This window comes from Diceros bicornis, chromosome 2 (genome assembly GCF_020826845.1).
Source record: "Diceros bicornis minor isolate mBicDic1 chromosome 2, mDicBic1.mat.cur, whole genome shotgun sequence".
In the NCBI taxonomy this organism is placed as follows: domain Eukaryota; kingdom Metazoa; phylum Chordata; class Mammalia; order Perissodactyla; family Rhinocerotidae; genus Diceros; species Diceros bicornis.
The window spans coordinates 12,155,737-12,175,440 of NC_080741.1; the positions used below are offsets into that span (position 1 = coordinate 12,155,737).

General features: G+C 39.5%; 1 protein-coding gene across 2 annotated transcripts in view; it reads right to left on the reverse strand.

Moving 5' to 3' along the window:
- Window positions 1-19,369, reverse strand: part of RASA2 (RAS p21 protein activator 2) — a 113,372-nt gene extending 94,003 nt beyond the window's left edge. For both annotated transcript variants that reach the window (XM_058551901.1, XM_058551900.1), the window contains exon 1: window positions 19,236-19,369. In XM_058551901.1, coding sequence (XP_058407884.1) covers window positions 19,236-19,362 — 127 coding nt within the window. In that variant the 5' untranslated portion in view covers window positions 19,363-19,369. The remainder of the gene's footprint in view (window positions 1-19,235) is intronic.
- Window positions 19,370-19,704: the final 335 nt, after the last annotated feature.

Genomic DNA, 19,704 nt, shown 5'->3' on the forward strand with positions numbered 1-19,704 from the left:
ATTAACTGCCACTTCATTAAAAAATAATCAGAAGTAAAGTAACTAATGGTTAGAGAACTAAAAATAATGTTATACTTTTTGTGTAGCTTGATATAAAGCTGTGCGTTATTAAAATAATCTCTTTGATATTTAAAATAATACCTGTGTAGGGCCTCACTAGTTCTAATTAATTATGGTATATAAATAAGCAAGTACATTGGACAAAAACTACTGCTTCTTAAAAGATAAGCTTCTTGAAAACTTTCTATAATCTCTGCTCCAATCCTTCCCCTCCTACTCACAGCCTGAACCTGCAATTTGGCTTCTGATCCTGTTTCTTTCTAGAACCTTCAAGAACACTAACAATATTAAATGTTACCAAATCAAACGACAGCTTTTCAGTTCCCACCTTATTTAACCACATTTCAGTGTTTGGTAACACTGACCTTTCCTCAGTTTAGGTAACCCATTCTTACAGTTTTTCTTTTACTCTTTCTTTCAGGCTTTTCATCCGTTAACCACGCTTTAAATGTGAATAAACTTTTGGCATCCACAGACCGCTAAATTCATCACATAAATGGAGCATCAATTTTAGGTATTTTTTTTTAAATGTGTCATTATAAAACAATAAAAATATACCAAAAAACAAAGACTTTTTAAGTTTCTCGACATCATTTGATGGTATTATTTGCAATCTTTCTCAATTTATCTATAGCTTATTTCATGATGGCCAGCCTTAAGGAGAATCAGGGTCTATATCTGCGGTAGACACAGTGGATGAGTGTTCATCATCTGTTTCAACACCCTTTGGTGTATGACTTCCTGTACTGCAGAGACTAGAAAGCTAAAGACTACATTTCCTTGTCTATCTTGCACTTAGAGTTGTGGATGTGACTTAAATTCTGCCAATCAGATGCACTCACTAGAAATTTGGAGGGCAGAAGAGAAAGGAGGTTGCATTTAGGCTGCTTCTACCAGCAAGTACTATCATGGAGATGTCCAAGTTTTCTACAGCAGCATTTTCAGAAGTCCTTGTATCCAGTCACAGGTTTCATAGACAAGAAGAAGAAGGGCACAAGGCATCCATTCCGTCATGCAGGTGTGGCTTGGTTCTAGAGCCAGCAGCAGTGACAATAGCTTTCTGATGAAGATGGCTGCTTGCCGATGACTGTTTCCTAATAGTGGTAGATTCCTGATCATGGCAGAGGTGGCAAGGTTCTAAAGACAAGCAGCTAAAAGTTACAGCTTGCCAATTCTGCAGGTGCCTTTCTGATCCTAAAAGAGCTAGTAACTCCCATGGTAGCCTAGCTGCAATATGGCTTTTGAATGTCATTCCTGAAAGCTCAACCTAGAGTCTGTTTCTTCAGTTTTTCCAACAATTCTACAAGCCACTTAAAATCTTTTATTAAATCTCTTTTTGTTTAAACTAGCTAGAGTTGATTCTGTAACCTAATCCTGATTGGTTTCCTTTCTTATCCTTTATTTCCAACAAATTAGAAAATCCCATCTCACATTACCGATCATCAGAGTTTGGTAAATCTGTCAGTTAGATGTGGCTATCTGGATCAAACTTGGACTCAGAAATTATGAAGCAATATCTCACTGAAAACTACTTTTATTGTTTCTTTAGATAGTGAGTTGAATAGCATAGTACATTCAAAAAGTGAATGCTTCAACTTGGGAAATGGAGATAAACGGATCTTAATTCTCTGTATTGTTTTGTCTGCCTTTGCAAAACATTTCTTCATTTCCTACTGTACCATTTGGATGCTGTTTTTAAAATATGCTTAATAATACAGTATCATGTTTCCATGAATTTTCAAATGCCAAATTCTCAACATTCAAACCATGTGCACTATTTTGGGTGCCTCCATCTTATCCTTAAACTTACATGTTATATTTTTACCCTAAAATAATAAGATTAAATTATTCAAGACATTCAATATATTGCTGAGGTATGACACTTGAGCAAGAAAACTGAAATGATGGAAATGGCTTTTACTTGCCTTTGAATGAAAGGAAGAAACGTTTTTAGCTTATCCGTCATTTAAAAAATTCTGTGCATGCCAGCATACTGCAATATGCAAAGGGGAGATATTTGTCCTCTAAAGGCAGATGTATTGGCCTTACAGCAAATAGTATAGATCTGATTATATTTACAACTGTCACTATTTCCTTCAACAATAAATCTAGACCAGGAGGCATATTATTGAAAAAACTGTTCCTCTATGAAGAAAGGAGGCTAGCCTTCAAGCACAATATCTTTTATTCTGTAACACCACCCTTTTTTTGCTGAATTCATAACTGATACTCCTTAAGAACTTTTCTAGTCTACATTACGACTTACAACATAATTGTTTACTAAATTTTTTAAAAATATTCTCTCCTAAAGCAGAGATTTTCAGAGATGAACAAACTAATCTCAGGCATGTCTTCTCCCTCAGATATACTGCAAATATGCCAAGAACACTTTCACGCTACATCAGTGGTTTTGTCCAACCATAAAATTAAATAGCTTCTTGCCCATTCATGTGACAGTAATTGTTTCTCTGCATCATACATACCTTGCAACATCAAATATATCTTAAATAAAATGCTGTGTTTAGCTTTGATCCCCATCCTTCACACTGTTGGCAGTTACCTTTTTAATACATAAACTCAAAAGTCTTCAATGGCTCCATGCTACCTGCCACTGCTCACCTTGTAGGGTAAAATCTAAAATTCCTTAGTCTGGCATAAAAACTCTTCATGATCTGGCACCATCTACTACATGTTTGGCTTCATCTACTTACTTAATCTTTACCCCCACAAGTTATGCTCCAGTAGTACTGTACTTCTGGTTCTTTACACACTGTGTTCTCTCGTGCCTCTGCACATCTGCAATGCTATTTCATTGTAGATAATGCCCTTACTCATCTTTTTTCCCAAAAGCTCTGCTTAAGGACACCTTTGTTCATAAAGTCTTCCCTCAATTCCTAGGTAGTCATGTCACTCTATTCTCCATGTTCCTACTGCACTTTATATGTACTTCTACTATAACAATCATATTGTACTGCACTTGTTGCATTTCATTCAACAAATATTTATTAAGTGCGTACAAGATGCCAGGCACTTTTCTAAATGCTGGGAATATAACAATGAATAAAAATAGGTCTCTGCCCACATGGAACTGTTGTACAATCTAGACAGGGGAGACAAGAACATCATAAACTCTTAAACAAGGAAGTATACAATATTTATTGCCATGGAAGAAAACAAACTAGGGTAAAAGAGTTAGGGAGTGCCAGGCCCAGAGGGTAGAGAGAGGGAGGAGAGCAATGTTATTTTATATAGGGAATCAGGGAGGGCCTTTCTAATAAGATATTTGAGCAGATACCGGAAGGAAGCAAATGAGGGAATGAGCCATGCATATATCTGGGGGAAAAGATGGACAGGCAGGAAGGATAAAATATGCACAGACCCTGAGAGAGGACAGTTTGGCACAGTGAAGGAATAGCAAGGAGGCCAGTACGGCTGTAAAACAATAAGCAAAGTGAGGAGAAGGAGGAAATGGTAAGTGAAGAGAGGGAGGAAATGGTAAGAGATGAGGTAGGGGAGGGGAAGGAGGCAGGTTAAATAGGGTCTTGTAGGCCAAAGGGAAGTCTTAGGCTTTTTAGAGTGAAATGGGAAGCCACTGATGGATTCTAAGCAGAAGAATGGTATGATCTAACTTTTGTTTTAGAAGAATCATTGCAGAAGGGAAAGACTGGAAGCAGGAAAACTAGACAGGAGGCTATTGTAATAATCTTGATTAGAGATAACAGACCAGGGGGGCAGCCTTACCATGGAGAGAAGTGGTCAACTGGACATCTATTTTGAAGATAGAGTCAACAGGATTTTTGATATTTTGGATGTGGATGTGAGAGAAAAAAGGGTTAATGATGACTTCCTAGAGTTTCAGCCTGAGCAGCTGGATGAATAGAGATGCCATTTCCAGAGGGAGGCGCCTCGTTGGGGGAGGGACATCAAGAGTTTGTACTGGGCATATTAAGTCTGAGATGCCCATTAGACACCCAAATGCAGACATCAAGAGGGCAAAGAAGTCCTGGCTGGAGACAAAATTTGAGAATCATTTGCAAGTACATAATATTTACAAAACCATAAGAATATACAAGATCACAAGGGGAGCAAATATGGATAGAAAAGAAATTTGAAGACTGAGCCTCAGAGTTCTCTGTCATTTTGAGTTAGTAGAAATGAGAAGAAACCAGCAAAGGAGACAGCTGTACGTCTCTTCTTATAAGAGTCTTATAAGTCTTATAAGAACTATAAACTTCTTAAGGGAAGGGACCAATTCTCAGCACCACGCTTAGCTTGTAATAGATAATAAAATAGCTACTGAATAAGTATGAGTGTACGTGTGTTTATAACTTTAGCATGGGGAAAAAAGAGCTTCTAATATCATATAACAAATTACAAAATTGCATATAAGCTTCTTTTTTCCTGTTGATATAAGTTCATCTATGTCAACTGCTCCAAAGGTTTAAAAAAAAAACAAAAATCTCCTGATACAGTTACCAAAAGCACTATTAGAATCTTTATAGCTTTAATACAGAGATATCATATTGAAAATAAACAAACCAATCCTGAAATTCACACATTCAAATATTTACTGAGTGCCTATTAAGATGCTAGGGATACAACAGTGAGAAAATCAGACAAAACTCTGTGTCCTCATTCAGCTAACACATATGGACAGGTAGACAATAAATAAAATAAATAAGTAAAAAAATATGGTATGTTAGTCATAAGTGTTAAGCAGGAATGGGCACCACATGAACTGGCAGAGAGAGGGAGCACCAATGAAGGCTCCACTGAGAAGGTAACTTCTGCATAAATACCTGAAGGAATAGGGGAGACAGCTAAATATTTTACAGAAAACAGTAGATTTTAGCCATTGTCAAAAAGTAAACAGTTTAAACCAAGAAGGTAAACACCACTGGGAATCAAAACTGAGAAGATAACTTAGATTAACAGAAATGAAAATATGGCCAACTGTCTGCGTACAAGATCAATGATTCCATGCAAAGGTCAATAGTAAATCCAGATCCTACCATATAAATTTTACCTAGGGCTAGAATTCCAAATATCAGGCTACTGGATGGACATTCTGGTGTATATGCTTCTGGACATGTGAGTACGTACATAGGTGTGAATTTGTACATATGGGAGGAGTGTGTGTGTGCATTTATATCTGTACGTTTGTATGTATGTTTCCGTGTGTCCTACAGGATGACACTACTGGGATAAGTATGAAAAGAAGATAAATATTTATCAAGTAGCTGGATGCTCCAAGACAGTGCTAAATATTTTCTCAAGTATCTCAGTTGATCTGTACAACAAACCTTGTGAGGTAAGCATTACTATTCCCTTTTATAGTTAAAAAAAAAAAAAATTCACAGTTAACATAGCTGGTAAGGTAACTTGACAGAAATCAAACTCCACAGCTTAGTCTTTCCATTCCACCCTTAATGTCTTTCTGAATCCAGCAGTGCTGAGGGGAATAGAGAGCTATCCCTTTCTGAAATTATCCTAAAAGATGCTGTAGGCCCATGTCTATTTCAAAGGATACCTTAAGTTCAGGGATAAGAGCCAACACAGATCCCAGTGGGATTAACCCCCAAGAGAAATTGCAAAGGGCCAGGTGGTGATCTGGTGATGATCATAAGATGATCTGAGACGATCTTAAGATAAAGATAATTTGGGGTGGGAGGAAAGCTAAATCATAATAGTAGCTACCATTTAGTGAATAAATTCATATATATATATTATACATAGTAGATGTTTTTTAGGAACTTCATATACATTACTTCACTTAACCTTCAAAATAACTCCTCTAAGTGATTTTTTTTCCCCTAAATATAGAAACTGGGAATGGAGAGATAACATTCCAAGAGTAAGGCACAATGTGAACAAGTGCTGGAAGTGGGAACAAGAGGAGCACCTTCAAGGAGGCAGTGAATAGTACAACTTGGCTGAAGCATAAAGGGAAAGGGGACCAGGAGGAGATAAACCTGTAAAGGAAGGCAGGAATCACACAGAGAACCTGAAATGCCAAACTCAGGAGTTTTAGCTTTATTCAGTAAGTAACAAGGGTCACTCCAAGTTTGTGGTCAGAGCGACGCTTCAGGAAAATTACTCTGACAGTTACAGGGCCTCAATGAAGGTAATGAAAGGGCGATGGGAGGGAAAAAAATGAAAGACATACTACAGAGACAGACTTCACAGAACTTGGCCCAAGTGACTCAGGATATGATGTTCTAATAACAGGAATATCAACCTAAACAGAGGATTAGAACTTTAGATGGGGAAAAACATAAAAACATGCAAACTATCATTTATGTTCACAACAAAAAAATGGAGTGAAGAAGAATGAATCAAATGTACATTTAAAAATATAATACAATCTTGGTGTTGACAAGTTTAGAGTAAAATTAAAATGCTGTTATGCCATCTAATTATACATAAGACAATTCTATATAATGTTAATATATCATAAGGGCTTTCAAATTTTCTTATAAAGTTTAGTTACAATTTTTGCAATAAGATAAAGGGGCACATAATTCTGAAACATATACAGTATTGATATAGTATAGCAAGTTAACTGAATGCATTTTGGAGACAGAGATCTGAGTTTCAACACGAGCTTTGTACTTGACGATCTGTATGTCCTCAATCTCAACCTCCTGTATAAAAAGAGGTAACTATAATACTTCTGGATTATTGTGAGCATTAACTTAGGGTCAGCACTTAGCACAATGCCTAGAACAGAGTAAGCACTCAGTAAATAATAACTAGTAGTGCCCTTCCTTGGTTAGAGATTTCCTAAAAATTAGCATCTGCACACAATTCTCTTCAAGCCATTAGGTCCTGACCAAAGATAATCGGTAATTTAACAACTGGATACACCAGAGGAGTCCATTTATTTTTTGAAAATGAGACTTTTATTACAAAAGTCATACATTTCTATTATAGGAAATATAAAGAAAAACATCTGGCCTTTCTATACCTCAGGCTCTACATCTCTAAAGTGAGGGGTTTGAACTATATTAGGGGACATAAATTGGGGGTCAGCTAGCCAGAGATTTATTTTGTTTGGACTGCATAGTAATTTTTTTTTTTTTTTTGGTGAGGAAGATTGGCCCTGAGCTAACATCTGTTGCCAGTCTTCCTCTTTTTGTTTGAGGAAGATTGTCACTGAGCTAACATCTATGACAATCTTCCTTAATTTTGTATGTGGGATGCCACCACAGCATGGCTTGATGAGCAGTGTATAGGTCCACACCCGGGATCCAAACCCGAGAACCCCAGGCTGCTGAAGTGGAGTGTGTGAACTTAACCACTATGCCACCAGGCCAGTCCCTGGCCTGCACAGTATTAAAAAGAAAATGTAGCCAACATCTAGATACTGGGAGAGTTAATAATAAATAAATCTATATTTCTCATTTCTCTTTAATAATCAAAGACCTGGAAACATGGTTCTGAGTAGAAACTGTAGACAGGCACTCCCTTAATAAATCCTAACAATCCCCACCTGGCTCTACTTCATTATGCCTGGTCTCTGTGGACTGGAGTTTGCAACCCTTAACTAGTTAATCTTCTAGGTTCCCTATAGCTCTAAAATTCTGAGAGACAACACTTGAAATGGTAACACTGATTTCAAATGTTTTTAGACATTGCCACCCAGCGCCAGTTTAATCTGATGAACACTACAAGAACTAGATATACATGTATATTAAATAAATTACTCATCAAGAAAACTATGAGAGTATAGTTTGAGTATTACTACTGCTTATGTGACAGCCCACACTTGACTGAGTACAATGTGCCAGGCAGTATACCAAGGCATCCAGTCTTCTCACAACCACTTCCTAAAATAGAAAAATTACTATTCCCAATTTACAGACGAGGAAGCTGAGGCTCAGCGAGGTTAGGTAATTACTAGAAAAGTAGTAGAAAACCATGCTTTTGACATGCTACATTACCATTTATCATTCAACAGATTTCTATATACCTAATATAATATCTTACATAAGAGCTCTCTCTTGTTCATTTATCTTTACAGTTCTCAGTGGAGAAAGGAAAAAAAAACTGCCATAATCACTCATGACTGTCTGAAGAGTCTCATATTGACCCTCTTCAGAGTATGTCGGATTGCCCCAGGTGTACGGTACCAAAAGCAGGGGTTGGGGGTTAGGAACTACTGAACAGAAAAAAGTTAGGTAACTGTTATTTCGTTATTCCTCTCCTTAGTTGTCACCTTGAAAGCACCACTGGAAAGTTATACATTTGTGATATTATTCAGGCAGAGAAAGAGAAATGGTACCAATAGGTATATGGTGACTGCTGGAATATTTACTAGTAAGTAGAGTTTTCCAATGCATAAATTAACATGATCAGATAACTTGATTGTCAGCAATTTTTCTCACTCACAGTAAATAATAAATTATCTTTAAAAAATATAATCTGAGATTCTATAATCCCACTCCACTGGTAATCTTAAAAAATCAACATATTGCATAATTTCTACCATAAATCTGGTTCTGCCTAAGAACAGGTACTTCGATTTTAACCTAGGACCTGGAGGTTAAAGAAATGGGGAATAATAAAGTTTCACTAACACTGCACTCCTACTCCATCATGGAAATAAGGTACTGTGCAATCATTAAGGTGCCTAAAAGCAAGATAATACCACTGAGCAAGCACTTGAGTGGGCAAAGGACTCCAGGAATCCAGTACAGTTTAGGTGGTTAGCCTAGACTCAGTGAGCAAAGAACTGTTTTGTGGCTATAAAACCTGAAAAATATATAAGTGCAATTATTGACAAGGAATAAGTCAAGGTTAAAGCATAAATTCCAAGGCAATTCCTTAAAAATGTCCTACTAGGTAAGATGCAATTCCTCAGTGGGAAAGTCCACAGAACATAATTAAAGGCCAGTTGTTTTACACAAGTTATGCACATAACAATTATCAGTTATCTATATTGCTATCATATTAATCACCTCTGACTGGAGCTGAGTCTAGAACAAGAAGTTAGGAAACTACTGTACATGAAAAGGCAAGTTTCGCAAGGTACTGCCAGGAAGCGTCCATGGGTTATAGAGATACGTCACCAAATTGCAGGCAGGATCTTCCTGTGGTTTGCCTTGCCCACTTCCGGTTTCAGTTTTGAACGTGCGCTGATCCAAGCTCCCTACAGCCCCCTTCTCAAGTAGCAAACTAAACTCGAAAGCACATATGGTAGGAATCTCTCCTAGGATAGGCCAATGGTTCCTACAGCTACATGAAGCTTAGCAAGGCTCCTAAGCTGACCAAGAGAGCCTGGGATGGCAGGCAAATGAAAGGCCCAAAGCCAGGTGGTGGCAGAACTAAGGGCTACGTGAAGAGGCCATATATAGGATATGGCTGCTGTTTCTACTAATGGCATCCAGGGATACAAAATGAGACTCAGATGATCTAGCACTTTTCAAGAAAAACGTGGCACCTAGATATAAAGAAGTTGCATCCACACATGTGCATGTCCAGGTGTACGCATGTGTGTGTTCTAGAAGAACCATTCACAAACACAAACTCATATGAGCATAGTCAGGCAGACAGAAGAGTAACATTTCTTTGTAATCCCCAAAACAGTACTCAAGATAAATTTTTATAGCATTCCAAGATTCTTATTTTATTGAATATCCATTACATTAGACCATAACGAATTTAGGGATAATTATCAACTTATTGACAACAGAAATGTACTCATCAGTTCCTTCCAACATACCATCCAACAGGCAACGTGGTAGAGAAAAGGACATGGGCTTTGGTAACTTAAAGACCTCCTAAAAACCTGGGTCTGTCCCTTTAAACTCTGAGTAAATAACCTTTCTACCTTTTCTTACTAAAATAGGAATAACAATCTTCTTCATGAAATTAGATTAAATGAAAGAATTTGCGAAGTATCCTAAATAGTACCCGGAAAAGAGTAAATAATAAATGTTAGTTCACTTCCCCCATCCACTAAGAAAATTTTATATAAAATAAAATTGTCCAAATTCCAAAACTAAGAAGTTCTGCACCACTCACACAAATGCTATAATATTTTAAATGAACAAAATTATTCTTTTTACTACATTCCTCTGAAACAAAACAATGAATTTTTTAATCGATTTTTTAAACATAATTGTTGAAAACAGGTGACGTATATGGGAATTCACTATATTATTCTTACAAACTTTTCTTTTTTTTTTTTTTTTTTTGTGAGGAGATCAGCCCTGTGCTAACATCCGCCAATCCTCCTCTTTTTTTGCCGAGGAAGACGGCCCTGGGCCAACATCTGTGCCCATCTTCCTCCACTCTACATGGGACGCCGCCACAGCATGGCCTGCCAAGCAGTGAGTCGGCACGCGCCCGGGATCCGAACCAGCGAACCCCGGGCCGCCGCAGCGGAGCGCGCGCACTCAACCGCTTGCGCCACCGGGCCAGCCCCACAAACTTTTCTTTTTTTGAATGAAATTATATCAAAATGAAAAGTTACCAAAACACTTGACAGAAAAGTTGACTTTATTTCTATGTGCACTCAAAATGTTACCAAGCCTAACATTTGGTTACTCTTACTTTTGCAGATAGGATAGTCTTCAACAATAGAGCAAGAGAGGCTCTCACAGCTTAAGACTAATACTGTACCAAATTCACTTATACCAATAGTCATTTTTGGTAACACAGCTAATACACAAATACACTCTGTAGAAAACGAAACCATTATAGGCAAGGCTAATTCCCTTTGTCCACCACTGAGGTAACCAATGTTGTACATCTTTTCAAACCTCTTTCTGTGCATTTTCCCACATATGTGTAGAAAAGATAAAACACATATGATATTACACATATCACTCTAACAACTTGCTATTTTTTACTCAACAATACCTCCTGAAGTTCTTTCCTTTCATACTATAGATATACCTCATTCTTTTTAGCTGCTATAGAATATGTATATGAACATAGTATCTAGCCATTTTCCTACTGATGGACACTTAGGTTGTCTCTAATTGTTTGTTTTACCAACAAGGCAACACTAAACATCTTTGTATATGCTGCTTCTGCAAACGTACAAGTGTTTCTGTAGGGTAGATATGTAGAAGTAGAAATGCCATTTTAAATGCCATTTTAAAAGTAAAAATTTAAATTTTTAACAGATATTGCCAAAATGCTCTCCAATACTGCTTTACCAATTTAAACTTACCCGTTTCCCTAAACCCTCACCAAATACTGAAATTAACAAGTCTTTCTTTTTTCACAAACTGATGACTTTTTAAAATTTGTACTTCCCTGATTAATTTTTGTTAAACATTACCAGTATTTTCTTATGTTTACTGGCCTTCTGTATCTCCTTGGCTGTGAAATGCCTATTCATATCCTTTATTTTTCTAATGGCCTTTTCCTTTTTTAAATTTGTGTGAACTTTTTATATATTCTGGACTCTAAGAAACAGAGAAGTAGTATAGCATAGTAGGTTAAGAGTAACAAGATGGACTCGAGAGCCAGTCTGCCCAGTTTGGATGACAGCTCCACCACTCACTAGCTGCCTGATTTTGGTCAAGTTACTTAGTTTAGCTATTCCCCAGATACCTCACCTGTAAAATGTGGATAAAAACTGTACTTATAGAGTCACTGTGAGGATTAAATTAGTTAATGCGCTTAAAGTGCTTTAAACCAGTGCCTGGCACACAACAAGTGTTATATAAGTATTTTCTTTTTGTTTGTAGGATTTGTTGCAAATATCTTCTCTCAATCTATTGTTTGTCTTTTAACTCCTAAGTCTTTACTTACTTTTTCTCCAACAGTTCTTTTTCCATCTCTATTCTTATATCATAAATTATGTAAGTAGATGAAACCAACAACTGATTGCCCCCACTGGATCTCACAATAGGCATTAGCCAAAGAATCTAAATTTTTAAAAATCTTTCCACTAAAAAAAATAGCCAACTTTCTTACTGCATAAAGCATAAATCAGAAAGAAGACTGATAATCCAGTAAAAGAAAGGACAAAATAAACAGACAAGTTGAAAAAAAATGGAAATAAAAACGGCTCTTAAAAATATGATGAGATCCTCAACCTCATTTAGAAGAAGTGCAAACTAAAACTACAAATTAGACGTTCCTTTTCATGTTACAGACCAGTAAAGATCAAGAAGTTTTAAAATACACACTGTGTGGGTGTAAAGAAATAGGCATTCATACACTGCTGGCAGGAGCAAAAATTGCTATAGTTTCTATGAAAAGCAATTTGGCATTGTCTTTCCAAAATAAAAATGCACACACCATTCAATTCATCAATTTAACATCTAGGAATTTATCCCCAAACAGACACATGCACTTAAAAATGATATACCTACAAAGTTATTCATTGCAGTTATGTCTGTAACAGCAAAGACTGGAAACAACCTAAATGACCACCAATAGGGGACTAGTTAAACTGTGATATATCCAGATAATGATATATGCAGCTGTTAAAAAAATGAGGCAGCTCCCTTTATATATGGATATGAAAAATCTTCAAGCTATTATTAAGTGTAAAAAAACAAGATTCAAACAGTATGTATATTTTGCTATGATCTGTATGTCAGTGACAGAGATATTAATACTTATATATTTAAGTTTGTAAATGCTTAAATTGTTTCTGTAAGGATACACAAGAAACTGGTAATGCTTGCTTCCGGAGAGGGAATAGCTAGGGGACTATTAGAAGTAAGAAAACTTATTTTTCAACATATAACCTTTGTACCTTTTGAATTTTGTACTAGGTATTCGTATTATCTAATCAAATAAATAAATCTTTTTAAAAAAAAAAATCAACCAAATTAAAACCACCCTGTGATCATGCCAAACTTTCTACTGGTATCCTTTAAATGTTCATGTACAGCAGGTTGCTACCATTCAGGTAGTTTGTGGCTAGTCTGCTCAACTGGCAAAAGCAGAGGTTCACCATTCTAGCTGCCCATCATCACTGCAGGCAGCTAGGATGTGGAACATTTTAAACCTACAGATGTCAAGGCACCACCCCAGAATTCTGATTCAGCAGGTCTGGAGTAGTGCCTGGGCATCAGAATATTTTTAAGTTCATAGATGATGCTGATGGGCAGTCAGGACTGAAAACTGCTGAGTTAGAACATGACACAAATAGGTAAACATCCAGGCTCAATCTCCACCTACGTCATCACCATAGTTTGATCACTAATCCTAACCACTTCACAAAGGTCTCAAGAAGGGACAGAGGAAGAGTGTGTAGATAGCACAGTGAAAATCTATTACTATTTCTGGATACATCACTAGATAGGCAGTGTAATCTTCATATGGTAAATGCAGTACATTTGCAACATTGATACTAATGAATTCATCCTATGTATCATTTTAGAAAGAAATTTGATAGTAGTGGACTACTGCCCAATAGGCTGTGAACTATGTGACACTTGGAGTCTCTGAGTGTCAACTTCTTCATTTGTAAAATGAGAGGACAGAACAAGATATGTTTGTTCTCTACCTTCCAGCTCTAAACTTCTAAAATACTCTAAGAATACAAGTGTCTAAAAGCAACTATTACTTAGTATTGTAGAATTTAGAATAAACTAGTAAGGACCTTTTTCATCCCATTCACAGCTTAGGCCTAACTCACAGTCCAGTGGGCTACGCCCTAACAGACACTCAAATATGTATTAGGTACTTCTGAATAAATTAATGGTCACAGAAAAAAATTGGGGGGGGATTCAAATAATCTTATCTAATAAATCCTAGATAAATATTTTTAAAATAGTACATCTAATGCAAAATAGGTATACTAAATATATTTAAGCATTAAAATAAATGCATCTGATGTACTGTCTTAAAGCAAATGGTTCAAGTTAAAAAGCAATAATCAAAGGCCTAGAAGGGATGTTAAAGACCACATCCAAACCTCTCACTCTACAAGTAATAGCGGCTCAGAAAAGTTAAAGAATTTGCCCAAAGCCTTTCTGTCATTAATGATATTCTTACAACCAAGTTCACAGTAATAAATTTGTCAATTACAGTTCACTGATGTTTGCTTGTGTGTTGGTATAACCATATAAGGTATATTATTTTTAGCTAGGGATTTTTGATGACTAAAATGACATACAAAACTAAAGATATATCATAGAAATTTCTTAGCATACATAAAAAGTTTCTTAATTTACATTAATCGATGACTATACAACAAAACTGTTAGCAGCTCTCAAAAGAGCAAAGAACTTCATTAGTAGATAAAATACGCAATCTGATATTATTGTTAAATAATTTTATAAAGCACGTTAACAAGGAAATAGGATTAGCATCTACGATGAAAGGATAAAATGATAGTTTTATTTCAGCTACATTAGTTCCACAGTCTCTTAGAGTCTATTCACAGTTCTAAGTTAAAAAAAAAAAAAAACCCAACTCTATGAACTCATTGAAGTTCACCTCCTGTCTTCCTCAGAGCAAATGATTAGCAAACTGCTCTGTGAACTTTTACAAAGAATCCTTTTCTCTCATTTCTACCATCTGAAAGATGGATTCTTCCTCTATCCTAAATAACTCGTCATCTCTTTTCAAATTTCTGACAATAATGAATTCTTGGCATGAACAAACCCTTTATTAATCGTTCCCTCTTTCTAATAATTTATTAAATAACTAATTTCAAATATCTGATAATAATGAATTCTTAGCATGAATAAACTCTTTTTAATCTCTCCCTCTCAATTCTACTGCGTGGTCAATAAAATGTTTTGATTTATACTTTATTACCAAAAAATTCAAACCCGCCATGACAAATAAAAACATTTAATGTGTAAGGTGTGATTATGAGATTTTTCTTTCCCAGGCTCAGGACTAGTAACAATATTCATGGAATACAGTCAGGTAACAATAGTCAAATCCCCTAATAATACGCAATCAGAGCATTTAGAAAAATTTAATCCTTTTCCTAATGAGGCAACTTTGGCATCGGTTCAAACCTAAGCAGTTGGCACTGTGATTTTGAAAGAGATGAACTTCCTGTCACAGACTCATGTAGTTTTCTTTTAATAATACTATCATCTTCTCAGTTGTTCAGCTGTAAAATTTCCAAACACTTTCATATCAGTATCTCAAATCCTCCTCATCATAACATAATGAGAGGTAGGGCATTTTCTAAAGACCTATTCTGTTCTAGGCACCGTGCTGACAAAGGAACAGTTAAAAGAAATGAACAAGAATGAATTTTACCTTGGAAGAGCTCACAGTCAAATGGGGAAAACAAATAAATGATTTCTGTGAAATGTGCTATACTAAGGAAATGGACAAGGAATTGTGATTCCCCAGCAGTAGGAAGGCCTAACACCTTATCTCCAGGGATGGGGGTGGGTGGCGGTGCCTCAAAGACAACTGTGGTCAGGACATCACATGGAGCAGACTTTTGAAGGATGAGTAGGAGTTCCCTGATATGGAGTGGAGAAAAGGAGAAAGACACTCTCAGGCAGAGGGAACAATATGTACAAAATGGCTAGTGATGAAGCATTATTCCCATTTTAAAGATGAGGAAGATAAACGTTAAGTGAGGAGTCACATGAATAATTAACAATATACAAAACAGAACACAGGTCTTCTGATTTTAATCAGCTTTGTACACCAGGAAATGCCAGTACATGCTGGACAAGAACCTCAGATAAAGATTAGGTTTTATCTCCTGCTCTACTCCTTCCTAAGAGATGGTCCGTGTCTGACCCAGCTCCTGGGTGGAGGGGGAGAAATGATCAGAGAAGCGGATTTATTTAATACTCAAATCAATCCTGTGAAATAGGTGTTTTTACTATCCCCGTTTTACACACGAGAATACAGAGGCACGTTTTGATGAACAAAATTAAGTGAAGATTCAAACCCAGGTGACTAACCTCACCAAGCCTCTAAACTCACGTCTTAACCATACCCCACAGATTTTTTGCTAAATAGCCCTAGGTCAGCCTTCTTCTGAAGATATCAGGGAGACCAAGCGAGTTCTGGGACACATCGTGGTCCCACAGATCTCGCACTGTACCACACATCTCAATATTCACACAAACGCTTAGATGTGGCTCCCTTATCAACCTGGTCTCCCTTGAGTAGGTAAACCAAGGCATAAGGTGGCATGGGCTCTTTCAGCAACATTTCTACAATCTGACTTAAGTGGATGAGAGCAAACTTGTAACAAAAAGCAGTAACCACAAAGGAGGACATCACAAAATAACAGCATGAAGCCTGAAAATATAAAGGAGAAAGCCCCAATCCTCCTCTTTCACTTGGGAGTGGAGGTTTTTTCTAGCGGGTGGGGCCAATGCAAAAGTGCTTCAGGTGCGCCAGCATACCTGCTCCTCACTGCAAAAGATGGAGCCTGGAGTACACTCTTAATTGCCTTTATCAAGGGTTCATATGACAACTCTAGGCCATCCAACAACCAAACCTGCCTCTTGAATATTAAGGAAGCAGACCATTTGGAACTGCCATGGTTTCCTAGGGCACTAAAATGACCTCTGGGAACTGGGGATCAGCACAGAAGACAAAATATTGTCAGCAACACTGGATTTGCTAATCTCAATTGATTGCGTGAAACTGACCACAAAATGGTTTTTCAATCTGTCACTCTTGTATCTCACCTTGTGAAGTATACAGGAAATTTAATAAATAATGGAATGAAACTTCTAAAGAAGTCTGTGGACTACTATCTCTAGAACTTTGAAGATATTTTATAAATCAATCCATCCCTTGTTTTTTGCTGGTATGGTCTGGAGTTGAAGGGTCCTACCCAAGTTCAGGAAAAAGGACATTTCCCTTCAGGCTCACTTTCAGCCCTATGGATCTCTAATTCTCCAGATTAGAGGCTCTCAACCAGCAGCCTGGAATCTGCCAGCACATCTCCAGGCTAGTGAGCACTATCAAGCTTTCCTCCAAGGTCTCCCAGTATGATGAAAAGGAAAGCTGACATGGTTACCCACACCCCCAAGCTGCTTAATACCGTCATTGTCAGAACCACCACCATCCCATTTCTGTGACTTGAGCACCTGCTATTGACTCTTCCAGCCCCCCAGCCCCCACCCTGCAAAACCCACATGTCAGTTTCAGGGAAACAGAAAACAGCATCTCTTCACAGGGTTCTGAGGCTCAACCAACTCTGGATTACTCTAGCTAAAAGGAGGGCAAAGAAACCGAGCGGGAGATGGGGAGAAGCTTCGTATATAAGTATCCTAACACGTTTTTTCTATGAAGCAGACACTCCATGACCTGAGCTCTAAGCCGAGCAATTCAGAAAGCAAGAAACTGACTGAGATAACAGATGTAATACTTCCACTATGGTTAAAGCGATAATATCATTCCCGGCAACTGGATGATCAATCTCCAAATCTGGGTGGTGGGGTTGCTCTAAGCCACAGAAACAAAGTTGTTTTTTTCTATTTGTAGGCCCAAGTTTCACTCACAGTGATATCTCTTACTGTGATACCTTTGCCATGGAGCAGGTGAAAGTGCAGGGCAGGTACGTCCTTCTGGAAACAGCCCAACCCTAACTCTCAATTCCAAGACACATGCACAGGTAGTTCCACGGTATAACCTGCAGCTTTGTAAATCAGTGAGGATCCAATGGACAATGCCTAGCATCAAGTGACACCAAAATGTAAAATGGTAAAAATTTGGAAAATTAGATTAAGGGGGTAACTCTGGCCCATTTATAGTTTTCCCAAATATTAAATTAGACATATGCAAATATTAAGTATAAGACTAAATCAGAATTCTGTAAAGGTTTTATAGCCTAGAAGGTAACTTCAATGTTGCGAACTTAGATACAGACAAGATCTACTTTTCTGGTGTCTTTTCCCAGGTTTTAAGAACTGTACTCTCTTAAGAGCCCCAAGACTACTTCTGGGAATAAAAAAGTGAGAAAATCTAACACATCTGCTTCTGAGGTTTAATGAAATCCCAAATACTTGAAAGGGGGGGCAACTTGAAAAGAGGACAGTGAAAGAATCCCAGCTCAATTAATATCACTATTCAGGAAGAGGAAAATTTTACATCCTGTGCAAGAAAAAGCATTGTTAGCCATTTTAACGCAATTCGATTTTCTTCATACGAAGTAAAAAGTACTTCTCATCACAAAGGGTTATTTACATGAAAATGAAGCAGGTTTCCAATCTGAAGATACTGAATAAAGAAAATAAAGCTAAATTTCGACAAAAGTAAAAGTAAGTTCTATTGATATATCTTACAAATAACAAAAAAAAAAAAAAAAAAAGAAAAAGAAAAAGCGTTTCCTCTGACTAAACCACTGTGAAAAAATTGGCAATCTGACGCCAAAGGGTCGTTTTCTTAAAATAAACGTCCAAATGACTGGACTTAAATGGTCCATCTATAGTAATGCTCAGAGCCTGAGTAAAAAGCTTGTATTAAGTCAACTAGCATGGCTCGCTCACCAAAGTAACAATTAAATGCATGAGAAGGAAAGGAATTAAGTGGGTTAAGTGCGGGCTGTCTGACTGTGTTTTGAGACCTGCTCACAGGAAGCCACTACATCCTGCCTGAAGTCCTGTCAGTCACGCTGTCTCTCGATTCAAGTCCCCGCCGCAGCGAGGTGGGGCGAGGACAGGTGTCCGGCCCGACCCCTCCCGGCGCGCTCGCTCGCCAACACCCCGTGCGGCGGCCACTCGCGTCCCAGGGCGGCCTGTGACCTCCGGCTCAGGGCGCCTTTTTCAACCTCGCGCCGGCTGCGGCCCAGGAGACAGCAGCCCCCTCCTCTCGGGCCAGCCCCGCTTCCCCGCCCTCCGCCTGCTCCTCCGGCCGCGCCTCCCCGTAATTACCGCTCGCCTCCCACCTCGGGGCCGCTCCCCGCGCCCGCGGCCGCCCGGAGGCCTGCGTCTGAGCGCGGCCGGAAGCTCCTCACGCCCCCGGCCCGCGCCCCCGGCCGCGCCCCAAAGCCGAGCCCCTCACGCCGGCGCGGTCCCGCGCGCGTTCCCCGCTCTCACTCCCTCCGGACACGGCGGCCCCAGCCCACGCCGCCCCGTCGAGGCGACGCCTCCCCCAACACACCCCCTCCCAGCCTCGCCCGGCCCGGCCCCCGCCCAGGCTCCTCTCGGCCCCGCGATCCCAGCGCGGCTCCGCGCCGCCGCCCCCGCGCGCCCGCCGCCCCCTCAGCCCCGCCGCCGCCGCCGCCGGTGGGTCCCCTCAGCGCGGGCCCCGCTTACATATCTTGCCCCGCAGGCTCTGTAGCACTCGGACCTCGCGACTGTCCTCGGCCCCGGCTTCGCCCGTCGGAGTCCCCGCCGGCGCCTCGGAAAAAGCCGCCGCAGCAGCAGGCGCCGCCGCCGCCATGGTGCCGCCCGGCCCGTGCCGCAGCCCCGCCGCCTGCGTAGCCGGCCGAGGCGGGGCCCAGCGGCGGCCGAGGTTGGGCGAGCCGCGCGCCTGGCCCCGCCCCCGCCTCGGCCTGGCTCGCCCCGCCCCGCCCCGCCCCGCCCCGCCCGGGCCCCGCGGCCGCCGCCCCCCGCTCCCCGCCCCCGAACCCTGGCGGCCGGGGCGCGAACCGACCGCCGGCTCTGCTAGTCTTTGCCCCGTAAACGCCTGGGCGCTAGCCAAGTGCGGCTCCAAGTCACAGCCTTGACACCCCACTGAGCGAAAACCCCTGCCCTCCCGAGATCCCCAAATCCTCCCGGGGAT